At 39.6% G+C, this 17,637-nt stretch overlaps 1 protein-coding gene across 1 annotated transcript in view; it reads right to left on the reverse strand.

Annotated features, from left to right (window-relative positions):
• Window positions 1-268: 268 nt before the first annotated feature.
• grik3 (glutamate ionotropic receptor kainate type subunit 3) overlaps window positions 269-17,637 on the reverse strand; it is a 93,107-nt gene continuing 75,738 nt past the window's right edge. Inside the window, exons 11-16 of the mRNA XM_076736591.1 lie at window positions 17,292-17,515; window positions 12,968-13,086; window positions 7,458-7,675; window positions 3,677-3,902; window positions 3,173-3,423; window positions 269-2,443 (exon numbers count right to left, since the gene is read on the reverse strand). Coding sequence (XP_076592706.1) covers window positions 2,249-2,443; window positions 3,173-3,423; window positions 3,677-3,902; window positions 7,458-7,675; window positions 12,968-13,086; window positions 17,292-17,515 — 1,233 coding nt within the window. The 3' untranslated portion in view covers window positions 269-2,248. The remainder of the gene's footprint in view (window positions 2,444-3,172; window positions 3,424-3,676; window positions 3,903-7,457; window positions 7,676-12,967; window positions 13,087-17,291; window positions 17,516-17,637) is intronic.

Consider the following 17,637-nt stretch of genomic DNA (forward strand, 5'->3'; position numbering starts at 1 on the left):
AAGTAGGTTAAAGTGACCTCTCTAATGAAATAAATAGCATCTAACATATTTGACTGTGAACAGAATTCATTTTGTATAAATTTAGCAAAATACATTTTCTCCTGCTGATCTTATCTACATACTCTACTTTGCAGAAGGGAATCGATAAACAATTATACAGTGAATCTCTACCAAACCAACGCTAAGTTTTACAGATTGGAGTTTCCTTGAATTAGATAGTTAACAATTTTTTTATTTTTATTTTATTTCTTTTTTTTTTTTTTGTCTCTCGACCTATCGACAACGAAAACCTCACAGAGGTTTGCCGTTCGTTCAGCTCCCCCAGGCGACAGCAGCTCACAGACTCTTCGAATCTTCCCACGGCGTGACACTTGCTGAAGATGTACACTTACGCAACAGGCATCAAAGTCAACATGAACGCACAAAATCATCATCTGGCTCCTGCTGTCTGTTCACCACATTATCTTCACACTCTGTCCACATTAGCTAATTAAACAGAAAAAGCTCGTGGCTTTCAAGTCTGAGATAACCTTCAAAATCTTTTCATATTTTCAAATTAAACCCTTGCCCAGTTTTCATGACGCTCATAATGCAAAACAATCAAGTTTCCTGCCAAAAAGCCTCTAGACCATAACTGATGAATGAAGTAACTGCTTCAAAATGTGTTCAGAAGTACTTGGGACATTCAATGGTCCTGCAGCCACACATGGAATAATTCCAGCACGTCGTTCGATGGGTAAAATTAAAAGCAGTCCAGAAAAATGCACTTCAGTTTTAAGGTCACAGTCTCTTACAATTTGTCTCTGTGACTTACAGTTAATTTGAAACTAAGATAGAGACAGAACTGCCTGATCCAAAGCCTTCCAACCCAGTCTGCACATACATACCTTCTCCATCAAAGGTGAGCAAGTTTTAAAATTAGTTCATATGTTTGCTCAACATGTCCTTGATTTTCCTTTTGGAATTTACACAGACCTGAGTTTATGATTTCAGAGAGACATTTTATCAGGAAATCCATCAGTTCCTTTTCTTATGCTTCTTCTTCAATGATTGTTTTACATTACAATATTTAGAGGTGAGATGGTTTGCAAACAGGGACATTAATGCTGCGACTTTGCCGAATACGATTAACTTTGAATACATATTACCCTGCATGGTTGGAAAAACTGTTATAGCAAGATCCCTTAATGGTTCCACTTTAACCACTCCAATTTACTTCGCATTGAACACAAAATAAGTGCCAAGTGAGCAGAAACTGGCCCATACTGTATATAGTTCTGTCGAATGGTCACATCTTTGGCAATTATACTGATTAAAATTCAATCATGTACAAAATGATTTGGACATAAAATGTACTTCTGCTCAAATAAATCTAATCCCAGAACAGCACGATCTGATGGTCAACGGTGGAATCTTTAAACAAAGATGTCTCCTTATTCCAGCTTTGCTCTGGATCAATGATGAATTGCTTCCTTGTAACAGTTTAGGTAATTTCACACGACGACTTCTACAAACGCATATTTACTGTTGAACAGTTGTATCTTGCTACAGGCCTCCACCAATAACGATACTGCAGATACTGAAGGAGCGCTCGTGCAGGTTATCGTGCGTGTCCCTGTGAACCGTGCTTTCAAAACATCACGCAGCTTATCACTCAGAGATAACCACTCAGGCCTAGACAACAAAGTTTGAGGTAACATTATTTTCTGCTGTCAAAGGCCATTCAGGAGTTTGTGTAAATCAACAGGATAAAGGTAAGAACTTGATAGAATTTTAATGTGTGGCAAAAACTGATCTCCAATGAAAACTGCTCTTCCTCTTCCCGCTTGTATATCTGCCATTTATTGCCATTCTTAACACAGCGTTTCTTCCTGCTTCAGTCCTTTTTTCCCCATAAAATTCTCAGTCTTTTCACTGATGGAGGATTCCTTGAACGATGTGTATTTTCTTGTGTTTTTGTGTTGCGCACGTAAACATCAGACTTGAAACTGATTATTTGGGTATACTGTTTTCCCAGGACCTCCCCCAAATATTTCTTTTACCTCTCGTGGTTTGGAATACAGTGGTGAATGCTGTCATACCTGTGTGGCTGATGCTGCCATTTTGAGTTGGCCATGTTTTGTTAGTGTCCCCATGTCACTGTGGTTAATGGTGAATCTGGTGATTCCATCTATGCCATTGTCTCTAGTCTCTGGCATCACCCCTGACACGTTGCTCAGGAGGTTCTTGCCCTGGGGGGAACACATTGTCATGGGAACACGGGAGTCATCCCAGTGCTGCAGCTCATGTTGTCCTTTCCTGGGAGTCGTCGGTCGTTGTAGGCGTGCATGTTGATCACTGCATCCGTCTTCACCATGACTGGAGGCTGAGGCTTGTGCTTCACCCGTCTCTCGCAGGTGAACGACAGTCTGATCTCGTCCACCATGGCACTGCACAAAGACCTCTGGGCAAAAAGGGAGGATGCGGGGAGGGGAGCAAGAAGGAGAAGAGGGGAAAAGGGACGGGGGGTAAATGCCTTAGCTTTAAATTGTTCTGACAGCAGAGAGTGTCGACAGTCTAAAGAGCACAAAATGCATTAGAACATAATATTCATGCTGTGTTACTGCTGGTGTGTGTATGTGTGCACGTTCATCCATGGCTGTCAGCAATGTCAAATCGCACCATCGCCACATGTAGCCTGCACACGGTTCATTATTGCTGCTGTGTCAGAAAGAGTGAACAAGTATGGTGCATGAGCATGCATGCAACTACTCACTAAGCATGACTCAAATTAGTGATTTACAGCAGTAAAGGGTTCATGCTATTCTGACATCTCCAATGACTAATAATGGATTAATTCTCTATGCTCCAATTTGCAATTATGCCTGTTAAAATAAGTAAATGTTGTGGTGTTATGGCCAAGTACTCCTAGGGATTAGCCGAAGGCATGCAAATCCTTTTAGAAGATGTTTGAACTAAAAGCCATGAATTCAGCACAGCTTTGATTTAGATGCTATGTGTATCATAACAAAATAGGCATGGTTAGCAACTTCTTTGCTAAAATCGAGGGTGAAATAAACTGAAATCCTGATGGGGTGTTAATTAAATTAATGTTAGATTAATTTTCCCTCCATCCAAGCCACAGAGTGAAGATCAAATGAACTAATTCAGGATGATTTATGGGGACATATACCTGCTCACGTTCTGCTGTCTTCCGTAGCTTGTAGATGAATTCAGCGATTGCCACAAAAACAGACAGCACTAGGCCAGATGCCAGCACAATGAATATACCACCCAGGTTCTGGATACCCATGGGGCCTGTCTCGCGACGCTCTTCATCCAAGCAGCTGCTCCCACTCCACCACTTCTCCCTCAGCATGTGTAGGCGCCCATCCTCCAAGATGCTTAGGATTGCTATGGTGATTTTGTCCCTGTACGGGGAGCCTGGAAGCAACATAAGGCCTGTTTTACTTTGGAAGAAACGCCAGCTGGATTCTGTGATAATAAGGTTCATAAACACATTGTGGCATACTGTCTGACTGGTAGCTAAAAAAACACGTCTTGTGCTCCTGCATTGTCTAAAAAGCAAACCCTGACCCTCATTCTTCAAAAGCAACACACAACTCAAAAAAAAAGGCTTGAATTTTTCATTACTTTGCAGTGGAAAATTTATTCTCTGGCCATATGCAGGTCTTACCGAGGGGAGTGCCGATGCCGTAGCCTTTGCTGTCAATGAGTCCTCCCACCTGTGTCAGGTTACAGTTCCTCCTAGTGATGTAATCGATAGTTGTGGACTCCATAATGAGAGCATAGTCGGACTTCAGCACCCTCTGAATCCCATCTTCAATAGACTTCACCAGTGATGTGCTTGGCTTGCTGCTCATAAAAGCCCACATCTTCTCAAAGGTAGAAACCTTAGATTTCTGTAAGGGATGGAAAGAGCCAGTTTAAAAAATGTGCCTTTGAACCTCATTTGAACAGTCTCCCCTGCTGCAGGTGAGGAAAAAGTGGCTGAAAAATATACAATGCTTTTACCAATAAAAAAAAAACAAAACAAAAAACAAAAAACAAAAAACGTTGAGCTTGAGCAAAATTACTTTCTAACATTACAGCCCATGGTGTTCAAGCTGAAAATATAGCTAACCGTGAAATCTTGCTCACCCCTCTGATGAATGGCAGAATAACGTCACACCTATGGGCATTTTTTGAATGCCTGAACACATCATTTTAAAGATCACACACATATAGTATTTAAGAATATAGGCTCTTTAGCCAGTTGCCAAATAGATTTATATGATTAGCCCTACAGATCTCCATTGTCACAGGATTAAAGGACATTAATTGAAGCTTTGAGCACATCTATTCTCCTAAGTGCTACTGAAGCAGCAATAATAGAATGCCTCTCCATTAGTCTTGCATCAGGCTATGTGGTATTTCATGCAATTTCATATGAGGTCACATTTATGCCATGTCGAATCCTAGATAATTACTGTCTAAAGACTATAAGCCATTTCAAATTGTGAAAGATGCTATTTTAAGAAGTCGTCCATTATGTGTAACTACAGTAGAAGCACGGCGAGTTGAGATATGATAGTCTGATATTAAAACTTAAAACTACCAATTAGGATGCATTGCAGGTGTTGCCAAGGTAGCGTCTTTGTCACTTTTTATTTTGCAGATGAGTAGGCGAGGTCAGGAAGGAAAATGGACCATATGGCACTTGGTACACAGCTCATGCTGGTCTCATGATAAAGAATGCTTCCCTATAGATCCGTTACTTCTGCTGCAAGTGCAACACGGCGTACAACCGCATCCACTCATTTCCTTCAACCTGTTAACAGCTGGTAAAAGCTACTTTCCTTAGAGACTGTTGATTTGCTTTTGTGTGCGCTTCAATGCTCGCGATGCGACGTGCAATTTAACAAAACAACAGCTCCTCATCAGACGGACGGCTTTCAGGTGATGTGACAATCTCCTGGACAACAGTGGCTACAAACCTCTGATAAGCTTCTAATGCAATGTGTTTGTTTCAACAGTATCATAATGCCGGTCGGATAATGCCTTCTTGTTAGCTCTCAAAGTACCTGGCCAGCCATTACTAAAACATTTACTCACTGATGTATTACTTCATGTCCCTGGTAGAAGTTACTGTAGACCGAGGGGCCAAACTTTTTCACTTGAACACCCAAAACTGAAACTTAACTGCCAATCACAGGCAAAAACAAACACCTATTGGGTTGTGCTGTATTGTTAAGGTGCAAAATAGTATTGGGATCCCAAACTGCCTTAATTACCTGACCCACCTGCACCAAGTGTCACTCTGCTCATCATGCTCAGATTATGAAAAATAATTAGTGCTCCTACACATTTGAAGCACATTTTTTCCCTCATAAAAATACATAAAACAACAGAAAAACAGTGATTTGTATTATAATTTTTTTTAAGTCTTTTTTTTTTTCGCTCGAAACATCTGGCGGGCCAGATCGAGCCTTATGGCTGCTGTATACTGTGTTAGTCTTATGGGGCCAGGAGGTATATTTAGAGGTGTATGTGTGGGGACAATATACAGTCGTGGTTGTGAATGGAAGCAAAGACAAACCAAGGAGGAATTTCTACACCAATCAAATGTCTTGAGAAGGTGCTGAAGGTCATGACTCAAATTAAAAATGGTGAAACAAACCAGAACAAAAGCCCACAGGCACAGATTTGTCAGTCGTGGATTTCACAGCATTTCACAACCACAACATGACCTAGTTATCTGTCAGTGTCTCAGAACCACATCTGACTCTAAACTCTAAACTCTAGCCTTTCTGGGATGCCTCTTTCATACCCAATCATGATCACCTGTTAACAATGAACCTGTTTACCTGTGGAATGTTCCAAACAGGTGTTTTTGGAGCATTCCACAACTTTCCCAGTTTAGTTGCTCCTCTCCCAACTTGTTTGAAACATTTTTACTGCATCTTCAGAATACGCAGACATTTACAAAAATCAATGAAGTTGATGAGGTTAAGCATTAAATATATTGTTTTTGTACCATTTTTAATTGAGTATATCGCAGAAAGGATTAGCAAGTTAATACATTCTGTTTTATTTATGGTTTACAAAGCGTCCCAGTTTTTTTGGAATTGGGTTGTATGTACATCTGCAAAGCCTTTATCTACTCCCCAGTCTCCTCAGTATTTATCATGCTTCTCTGCCTCATTGAGTCGACATCATTAGGCCTTTCTGTAAGAGCAAGAGGGAGCAGAGGGCACTTGAGCCGTGCAGCTCTGATGAGGTAATGAAACACCTGTGTCTCCTTCTATTTGTGACGCTACAATCACAACTACGGTTAATCAAACTACACAGAATGATCCAGAATAACTTTAATTTCCAAAGCTATTCAGAGGAACTAAAAGGTTGATTTTATTTTTTAATTTAATTCAAAGGGTCAACGAGTTTAGTTGGATCCAGACACACTAATTATCATTACAGCACATTTCATATCCATGGGATGCAAAGCAGAATCTTACAGTATTGTGATTAGCGACTATATATATAGATGATTAAACATGACATGCAGTTCCAAGACATTGCTATTGTTCAGAATGTGATATCAGCAAAAACCCTTAACCCAATCACATTATCAAAGCTGGGGGATCCAGCATACAAACACCATTCAGCAGATTCAACAATGAGGCATACAGCATTTATGAGCTCAACTGCAATTCTTTTTTTTTTTTTTTTTTTTGGAGGGGAAGCATAAAAATCAGGGCAGACAGATGCCCTGGAAGACTTTTTTCTTTCTTGCTACTGAATGACATAAACTTATGGACCGTCTTCAATAGAAATGTGCAGTGTTTTCATTTTCTTATTCGGAGAAACTGTAACTCTGTTACATGTGTTATTCAGCACCACAGCAGCAGCACCAGCAGCATCTAAAGCAAAGCTCAAAATAATAAAATAAAGTCAAAGACCCTGCAGGCAAAGGCTGAAACTTCGGAATAAAAAAATCATTATGGAGGAACACATCAAACAGTGCGGAGAAGTGGAGAAGCTGAAGAATTTGCCTTTGCTGTGGGAATTAAGATCTAACTGTAAAATATATATAGGTGTGTGTGTGTGTGTATATATATATAATGTGTATACCTTCTATATATATCTATATAGATATATATATATAAAAGTTTTGAGAAAAGTCAATTTAAAAACTCAACATCGACATCTTGCCTCATTTCTCATCATCATTTTTCAATATTACTGTACATGTCCACTTTGCACGCTTTAGCTGCAGTATGACTGTTTACTGCTTTATTTTTTTTTTGACAGTTAACTGATTGATCCTGCAGAGTTTTCAACAATGATAACAATCATTAGTTACATCCCTAAGTTTGTTTCCATATTTTAATCTATATCTGTGCAGTGCCTTCAGTAATTAACTTCATCATGATAAAATAGCTTCACCTCATCGTATCTCATCTTTGTGTGTGCCGTACCTTGAAGAAAGACATGGTTGCGCCATCTTTGACCACACCATACTCGATCTTGGTCTGCTTCGCAATGTCGTCGGCTGAGTCCACGGGCGAGTCCATTCTCTCCACTGTGAGGAAAGCTGCTAAATTAGCTGTATAGGATGATATGATGATGAGTGTGAAGAACCACCAGATCCCACCGATGATCCTGGTCGACAACGCTTTGGGCATCAGCTCCGAGCCTTTACGCAAGACAGAATATGAGAGAAAATCAAGCAATTAACCAGATAAAATAGTACCTGCCAAAACCGTAACTGAATGAAACAAATTCACTCAGCAGAAACATGATGGCTTGCATTTTTGTTAATTAGCCTGCAAATGTTTTTGGCAGTTCCGCTGGTGTTGGTCAAGGTACTGTCAGTGAGGAAACAGAAAACAAAGCCAGTTTGGCAGTTTACTCAAACCCTAAGCTAAGAATTCAGAATAGGCAGATCAGACCAGTAAACTCTATGTTCCTCAGGCGTCTACTTTAGGTATAAAAGGCTTCATGTCAGCCTTTGTTGACAATGTTCACTGTCAACTGTTATCAAACTCCATAATGGTTGGTTTCTTTGAGATCTAATTTATATCAACAACAGACTGTGTTTTAATTGAAAATATAATATGTCTCAAATGCTTTTAATGAGGGAATATAAATACTATTTCAACACTTAATTTCATTATTTGTAGTATGGTGTAGTATTTGTATATGAACAATATGACATGGAAGACCAGGCAAACATTCTAACAGCCTGATTCTTAATCTGCAACTAAGCAACTGTTCATTCACTGGAATCACTGAACAGGTTTCTATTGCTAAAGCACTGCAGGCATTAAGATACCAATTTAGATTTATCTAGTGAGGATTAATAGCATTTGCACTTGATCCTAGTCTGTTCCTGAATCTTTTGCCTGACTTGAGTTTTGGTGTTGACATGCAAAAACAGCATCAGTGCAGGATGTGAGATGCCAGTTCCAAAATAACTAAGCGAAATCAAAACATTACATTGCTCTGTTCATCAAGTAATGCTACGTCACCAAAGGTCTTTTTTTAATATCACATGGAATTCACACAACTTTGATTCAGACAGTTTCCTCCATGTTCCTCTTATGTCATTTCATAGCTCAAATTTACCGCATGAAGACATTAATTTATTTTGTAAACAGATCATCACAGTCTGTATACAAAAATGGAAAAGGAAAAATCAAGATATAGCACCTATCCAGACTGACAGTACACCTCTGCATCAGCCTTGACTTTGAGTGGTCCTCTGCTGAGTAATACTATGTTTACAATGGCTCACTGACTGGTGTTAAAGTTACTTTATATCTCATCTCTGACAACCTTTAAAATACCCTTGTGCTTTGTGCACTCTGTTACTTTACTGAGAAGATTTATGAGGGCAATTCTAAAGAGTAACAAGCCCACAGAAGGGGGGCAGAGTGGTCAGCTCTTTAACCTCTCCTCCCAAATTTGATTGGATTTGTCCTTTGTGGTTTGACAAAGACTCTACATGGTTACAAACAAAGGGAGACAGTAGCATCCTTTAATTCACTATGACTTCAGAGAGGGCAGATCCAGATGCATTCTCTGGTTGCACTAAAAATGAAGTGGAGCAACGGGTAACTCAATTGAATTCCACACTATAAAGTGCTGTTGTCAGCAGGGAACAGTATATGGCGCTGCATCAGAACACTCTAATAAATACAAAAAGCAGATCAGTCATATGGTGCCAGGGAAATAAAATGGTGTCAATATGCCATACATTTCCTTGAGGAAGGACTCCTATCTTGTAAACCAAGGAAATATAAATGTTCTTTCAGGGAGGACGGTGCTATTTCAGTCACCAAAACATCACATCTATCTCACTGACTGCTGCACTGCTCATTCACATCAACGCTATAAATAGATGCCTAATGCAATACAATTACAAAACACTGAAGTGGGATGTGTTTTGGCAAAAAGGGACATTTTTCTAATTTGTTGTAATCAAAAATAAGGCCTTTTATGCCATATTATTATTATTATTATAAATTAAGAGTGCTTATACTGTAAGATGAACAACAGAACATGTAAAAGGAGCCTTAAATGAGTTAACAGTCATTATAAAGGGAGCCAGGCTAACTGTGTCCCCCTGCTGTCAGTCTGTAAGCTAGGCTATACACCTGGTTAGCTCAGTGCTTAGCATTAACAGACAGATATGAGAGTGGCTGATTATCTCATCTATCTCTCAGGCAGAAAAATGCTAAACTATTTTGCTTTAAGTGAGTTATAGAGCTTACAATGTTATATTTGTTGGGCATGGAGAACAAGCTCAGTAGTTAATGTTAGCTACATAAGCTAATGTAGTCTAGCAAACATTAGCTCACCACAACAGTCAATTGGCAACATTTCATAAGCTTACAGCAATAACAAAGAAATATTGTGCCTCCTAATATTGTATATTTCTCCCTTCTGACAGGAGAAAAAAGTTAATGAAATGTTCAATATGAGGTATGCTAACGTTTAGCTTTTACTCATAGTTAGGGTAGTGCAAAACCCCACCTGACTGCGTACTCATTTTGCAGTCGCTATAAGAAAACCACCACATTTTACTGATGGCACATATTGATAACGTTTGTTTGCTATAATTCATAAAAAAAAAAATAAATCTCAATAGATGGTTCAAATGTACTCTGACGATAAAAAAATCTCAACTCAAGGTGCACTTCCTAGCCTCAACGGTGGCTTTAGGGAGCTTATTTGTTAATAATATCACAAAGCAGACTTTAATTTTGAAATTTGAAGCTTCTTTTAGTTGCCGTCTGAGGGAAAAAAAAAACTTTGCTGCTGCATTTTTAACTCCTTTTTAGATTTGTTTTATCATCCAGTCTTATGATTTATATATCAAAGCGAGCATGGAGTTCTTGAGGCTCTCCGTTTCCATTCTATGTTTCAACAGTTTCTCTGTAGTGCATAAATATTCTTAGCCAGCACTCAGGGAAACGGTCTGTGCTTTTAGACTTAATGTTGACTGATGTTGAAATAATTCCAGTAGTCCATGCATTGCTTGTGTGTGAGCTGCTTGTTGCGACATCCGTGAAAAGTATATACAATAGAGGAATTAATAGATACGATGATGACAACGACTAATACTACAGCACGCATATTCCTCATGAAGAAGTCCCCCTGACACTGATATTCTCCTTTGAGTAAATGGACACAATGTTTTGTATGTAATGATGCTTTTTGAAATGTCAGTCAGGGGAAAAACAAAAGGCTGTTCTCTGTGGACTCACTGGTGCATCATGCTAAACGCGATGCCCGGGTTTTCTGGAGTGTTTCTTCCAACTAGCAGAGCTTCACCTTAACATGAGAGAACAAGACTTTCCCATGAGAACGATTACCTGCACTTAGCAGTCTCTCAGTGGAGTCATCACACAAAAACTCCCGTTCACAGCTTGAGGCTTTGCTAGTAGTTAGTTGCTTTTAAATAATGACACTCGTTAATGGACATGTTTATTTCATTTCAAGTAAATCTTGATCTGAATCTCAAGAAGGGGCAAAGTCATAACTTTGGTTTCTTACCCCAAGACAAAACACCACCACAGATTACTTGTGTAACCAATCTTTATGTAAGAAGTAAAGAAAATAATGCAGTAATTTGGGCTTAAACACATGCATCTTGGTAATATTTAGAGGAGAAACTTGAGAGATATAAAAAAAAATGTCAGTAAGAATGAGAGAATTGGGAATAAGTCAACTCACAAATCAAACATACTTTCAAAAATGATTTTATGTGGGGAAACCAATTTACGGGAAATGATCAGACATATGTTTGTTGTGAGCAAAAGCCTACTGAGACCCCCAAGAACGCTTTTGAAGTGCACAAAGTGTTTGCTTTTGCACCTCCTCACATTTTGTGTTCTTTGTGTTGTGTATGACACCTCCCTCCCACAGACAAGCTGGTGGATTTTTTTTTTTTTTTTTTTTGAATCTCCTCAAACACGTCCATTTGCATTTTAAACATGTCAAGGAAATGGCTTCCGTCTCAGCTGCTGTCACTGTGTTTGGCAGACAAGCAGGGGATGTCTGTTTATGTGACACAGACAAAATATACCTCGCTGCAGATAGCACCATACAGCATGTGTTACAAGGTACTGTAGCACAAACGGGTGTCACGGCAAGCCAGAAACAGTCTGTCTCAGTGTTAAACTTGCAAAAATTATGTGTTCGAGATCAGTGTCAAGATATTTTTGACGACGCTCAATTGAAAAATCAATCAATTATGCATCATATGTTCATATTATAGAACACGCTATACTTTATATTAACTGCAACATGACTGAAGGATTGTATTCAGGGTGGTATGAATAAAATCTAATTAGCAGCAGCAGCAGCTTCACTTAACCACTCTAAATATGAGAAACATAGGAGCTCAGGCATTGACAGACACTGTGAGCCACAGTGCGAATTATAATGGGGAATTCTCCCCTGTTTAGTTTAATAATATAGGAAACTAACTAGCTCATTCTGTTTTGATTCCCTCTCTCTCCTCTCCCTCCCGGCACGCTGGTGCTACACTCGTAACCCTCTGCCTGCACCGGCAAATTGGCAGAGCTGCTATGCAGTTTCACAAGAGTGCCGCCGAGCTTCTGTGCTTAATGAATTGCTGAATGTGTTTGCTATCCTTACGGGCAAAGATCCACTGCCGAGTCTCACTAAGCCTCCTTGATTTGTCTTGTTACATTGAGGTTAAACATTTTATTACTTGGGTCTTTTTCCACCGCATTTTTTTCTGGGCCTTCATTTGCTTATAGGTCCCTCTAAAGGGACACCTAGCTAGTGTAAACCCATTTGTATCCCTCTGGTTTATTTGTCAAAAGGTAGAATCAAATCTCCTGTGTGAGGTTTAGTCATACATGTCGGGTTCATGTGCTGAAGAAAGAAATGCGTTTGTTGTTCTGACTGGTTTTGAAAATATACATTAGCGTCACACAAGATTGCAGTTTTATGTAATTGGTAGGCTACTTGTTGGACAGCTGGGAGTAAGACATATGGATTCTACACAGCGGGTCACTCTCAGTGCAAGTCACACGTCACACCAGCCAGTTCTAGCATAGTTGACAGCTTGTATTTGTCAGACATGTTCCTCAACTTATCCCTTTCATCCTAGCGCTCAGAAAGCTCATGAGCAGGGCCAGCGCCTGCGTTATGGGGAAATAAATGCAGCAGTGTTTTCCATCCTCAGCTGACATTCTCTGACAAGTGCCAGGCACCTATACTATTCCCTTTTTAAACAGCAGGTAGGTGACAACAGCCTTCCTTTGTCATGTAAGACTGAGCTCTGCAGTTGTTCTTGACAGGTAAATGTCTTATGAAACTGTCACAGAATGGAAATCATGGAGCTTGTCAGGTAAAGAGGCAGAAAGTGGGAGCCAGCCGTGCACAGGAAAAGAGGGGTTGTGTGATTGTATTGTTTTTGACAGGAAAGAGGATGCGTGCACTGCCATACCTTGTTGCATTAAGGAGCCGACTCCAAACCAGAAGCTGTTGAGGAGGGTGAAGTTGTTCTCCACCACATCCGATCCGGGGTTACAAGGATGAGCGTCGTACCATTCATACGGGCTGAACCTGGGAACGAGACAGGAAGTCAGAAAGCTGTTTTTAAACCTCTAAGATGAGATCTGAGAACATGCAAGAATTTCTTTTGCTTCCCTCTTGAACACCTCCTCGGGAAACTGAATCATATTAGCTTGAGAGCTATTCTGAGTTCCGCCTTTGGTTTGGAGTTAAAAACTACTGACGACAGCATCAGAGCTGCTGTTCTACATAGCAGTAATTAAAGCAGCATTAACAGATTTTATGTCCACTTGGGGGCAGCAAACCAAACTGTAAACACTGACAAACCTTATAAAGTTGTTGTGGCGAACATGTTAGCAAACAGTTGCCTATCCAGCAAATACAGAGCAGCAATTGCATTAATCTAGTCCTCTCCTTTCAACTCCGCTTTGGTATCCACCTACAGTAAAATACGCTACATGGTTTACCAGAGATTTTTCACTAAAAACAGCTGCCTGCTGCTGGAAAATAGATTGATGAGAGCAGTAAGAGTGTACCAAAACCTTAAAATGTGGGCCGTATAAACCAAAACAATGAGCTAAAATACATGATGAGATATTTCCCTGTTTTCACTGTTGTACAGTAGGGGACACTGCTATAGCTCTCGTGCAATACTACAGCACTTCTGGGACTGAAATATTGAAATTTTTTTATGAAAATGACAACATTCAAGTGTTGATCACAAAAGAATGAATTGAGAAAGAATAAAACATTTATGTGCATAGAAGCTCTGTTCTACCTTTTGATAATTTTGGCAATTTTCTGGCGGGGAAAGTGTTAAAACGCTCTGTAAAGCTGAGGGGTAGTGCAGGGTCGGTTGATTCCTGTAGGATCATCACTGTGCGCGACGGCTTTCAAATGACAAACTTTGATCCATTGTTCACATAAAAACACTGACTAGTCCAGATTTAATAATGTGACTTTGTGTGAGGCCATAACATGCAGAGAATAATGTGACCACCTGCATTGTGTTAAAACTTTGTCACATCTCATCAAAACATTTTAAAATCAGCTGGTTCTGCTTTAGCCTTCCCTTCAGACATCCTCACAACTATTTCTTATATGCTTTGTACTTAAAGGTGACCAATGAGGCACAAAAATCTAATTCTTCAGAGGGTATATATAAAATGTCACGTTTGAGAATATGAAGCATGAAAGCTCCTCTTAAAGTCACATGAAACCATAAAGCATGCCTCTCTCCATATCTCTGCCATTTAGTTTGACATCTGCTGAAAATGCTGCGCACCTCTCTTGCACAAGTCATTTTCAGAGGCAGATGTTGAGATAAAACATGCTAAATGTCACTACTTTCCAATGTATTTATATCATGATTATTTTGGGTGTTCTGGTGAGTAGAATCGGATACCTTAGACTCCAGATAGTATCTCCTCGAAATGTGGCATATCAGTCACTTTGATGAGATACAGGAGACAGGAAAAAAAAGTTTTTCTTCAGAAACCAGATAACTAACTAAAAGGGTCCAGTGGAACCCACAATGATGAAACCCGAAGTGCATATTATCAGTTCTGAAGGACCACAGTGAGAATAACGTAGAAAGATTTAATTGACTGAAATGCATATTGTTCAAGAGATTGATACACTTCAATCTAATTATATGCCGCAGAAATATCTTCTAATATGTCAGCAGTGTATTTTAATCAGACACTGAGCAGGACTGATGGTTAATCAAGAAACAGCTCTGTAATGGACTCTTTTCCAGCCATCATTCAAGTGTTTCTCCTCTGCGTTGAGCAATCAGACATCTGAACTGATGGACAATAAGAGGTTGTTTTTGCATAATGTTGGCTCGCCTAAGATTTGTTTCTTGTGCGTTAAAATGACGACTGTCAAACACACTCATCTCAAAGCCCGAAACATTAGCAGACATCAGACAGGCCTTGGGCAGCTGTTGAAAAATGTGGCGCTCCCTACCATTTCAATTAATTCCCTCAGTCTCATTTTGTTTTACTTTAATGTTAAATTGAAAGTCATGGTCAAATAACATGTGATAGCAAAGAGGCATGGAAAGGCTTTATCCAAACTAAGCATGAACTGGACTTAAACAGGCCACAAATGGAGAAAAGTGAGTGGTTTCTACACAGACAATGTGACAGCGCTGATTCAATTCCCCTGCTAATTTCTTAAAAGGCCGTGCTGGCAAGTGGAGCCATAAGTTTGCTTCAGACTGCATGCTGAACAACCGTACACAAAACTGTATGCAAAACCCGCTGTTGGCCAAGTGCATCCTACACATTAACAGAGCTGATGTGGAAACGGTTTGGTGTCCAGACATAACATAGAGCAAAATATTGTACTGCACCTCCTTCAGCCCTACGATGCATCATGGACTGTCGTCTAATGTTTAAGTTCTTCCATCATTAGCAGCTGACATTTACTGTCACACCCTGATAACACTGTAATTTGTCTGTCCCTGGTGAAGAATTTCAAATCACCAATACATTACAGAAACACAGTGTTGTCATGTAAGTTATTTAAAATAAACAACAATGGCTGTAACTAGCTATACATGGACATATAAGCAATATATCTGCATCCCCAAACTGATTGAATATGTTGGAGTTATTTGAAGAGCAACACATTTTTGCTATTGCAGTTCATTACAAAACCTTTATTCATTTTCTTCAGCAACACGGTGTAACTGCTTTTATACCCCTCCACATTATTACAGTCAAACACTTGAAAATCTGGGTGAAACCACACATCCAGTTACTAACAGAAGAACTAAACGAGAAATCCACACTGTGTTGCAAGCTGTATTGAGAATATAGGAACATCTTACAGTCTGAGGCAGACTGAGCTCTATGAAAGCTGAAACCAGGTCCCAGTGTTTCAACTTTAGATGATGAATATACACATGAAGAGACCTCCATCATTACACACTATGCAGAGCATAAATCCTTATCCGCATCAACACGTTCAGGAAATCTTCCCATAATCTGTGCTCAGCAGCTATGTATTTTTTTCAGATGCATTTCTCCAGTTTTTGAATTGAATGAAAGAGGCAAACATATGAATCCTTACCTCCTCTTAAATCATCCTTAGTTTTAAGGTATAGGCTCATATATGAAAATGATGGGCAGTGCTTTGCTTTCACGGGCACATAAGCATTACAGTATGTTTTACATGTAATTTATCTACAACTGTGGACTAAAATGTGCCTTTGTGCAAATAAATATAAGGTACCCTGCAACATACTGTAATTATTATGGTGCAGCAGAGCATTTGACAGTGTTTTCTGCCTGATACTGTTGGTAATGCCTTGACACCTCTGTCCAGCTTTTAAAATTACCTACTTATACTGAAGTGGCCCCCTCATTGTTCACTGCTGTCTGTTTTATGCTCACATGATGCACTTTTAGGCATGCAGCTTTTCCAGCTATCTAGGCGTGTCTCCAAAAAAAAAAAAAAAAAAAACCCAAAAAAACGATGCAACAATTTAAGATGATTTTGTGTGAACTTATGTGAAGCCACTCCAGAATTTGTTTGGTCTCACAACAATGAATGAGGATAGAAGAGTGCAGCTGTTTGCTCTCAAGCCTCATAACTCCTCTCAAAGCTCTCTTTACTAGAACTTCCTCAAGCACCACTTTGCATAAGAAGCTGCAGGAAATACTGACAATGATGCTAACAGGATATTCATCATATTCATGACCAAAAAAATTTAAAAAATCAGGCAATCAAACAGATCATCTCCATCCATAATAATTTTCTGACTTATTACTGCCAGCAATTTCATTTTCTATGTAACTGCTGTTGATCGCCTATAAATAGCATCACATCAGGTGTGTATATTTTTTCCTCTTTGCACTGCTAAGTATGATAATTAGAGAAGTTATAATTTTTCACCTCAGCAAGTATTCCTTCTTTTCAAACAACCATTTTAAGGTACATCGTTTAAAGCTGCATTGCCACTTTCAAAGACATTGCACAGGAAAGAAGAAATTGCAGGCTGAATGGGACTTCGCAACTCAACTGAAGGCTTTTTTCTATTCCTCCTCCCACTGCTGGGCTGTAGAGAGCCCATGTAGACATAAACTGCCTTGATCACTACCCAGCAGCAAACACAGTATGAGAAACTGGCTGGTGTACTCAGCCTGCAGTGCTATAACACAGTAAATTACTATGTCTGTTGAAAGACCTAATGAAAAATGTATGAAGGACTGATAGGACGAATAGTATGGAACTTGTGGACTCACCTGGCAATGACAAAAAGGACACAGCTAACACCCAGGTAGGCCAAGAGGATGTAGACCCAGATGTCGGGCGTCATGGGGTTCAGGAAGGAGAAGAAGCCGTTGTTGGTAGCGTTGGGTTTGCGATACAGGATGCTAATGCCCATGCTCATGAAGGGCTTGGAGAAGTCGATGACCTTTTCACGCATGTAAGTGATGGTGAGAGGAGCCACTGCCAAGTCTGCTCTCTGCAATGAAGAAAACATTATTACTCTGATTGCTTTTTTCATATTGGCAGGGTTTTTTTTTTTTTTTTAGCAAAGCTAGTAGTGAGGCGCTAGAGCGAGCAACATCCAGCTGTTGATTGGTT

Source organism: Chaetodon auriga, chromosome 8, assembly GCF_051107435.1.
Source record: "Chaetodon auriga isolate fChaAug3 chromosome 8, fChaAug3.hap1, whole genome shotgun sequence".
NCBI classification, from domain to species: Eukaryota; Metazoa; Chordata; class Actinopteri; order Chaetodontiformes; family Chaetodontidae; genus Chaetodon; species Chaetodon auriga.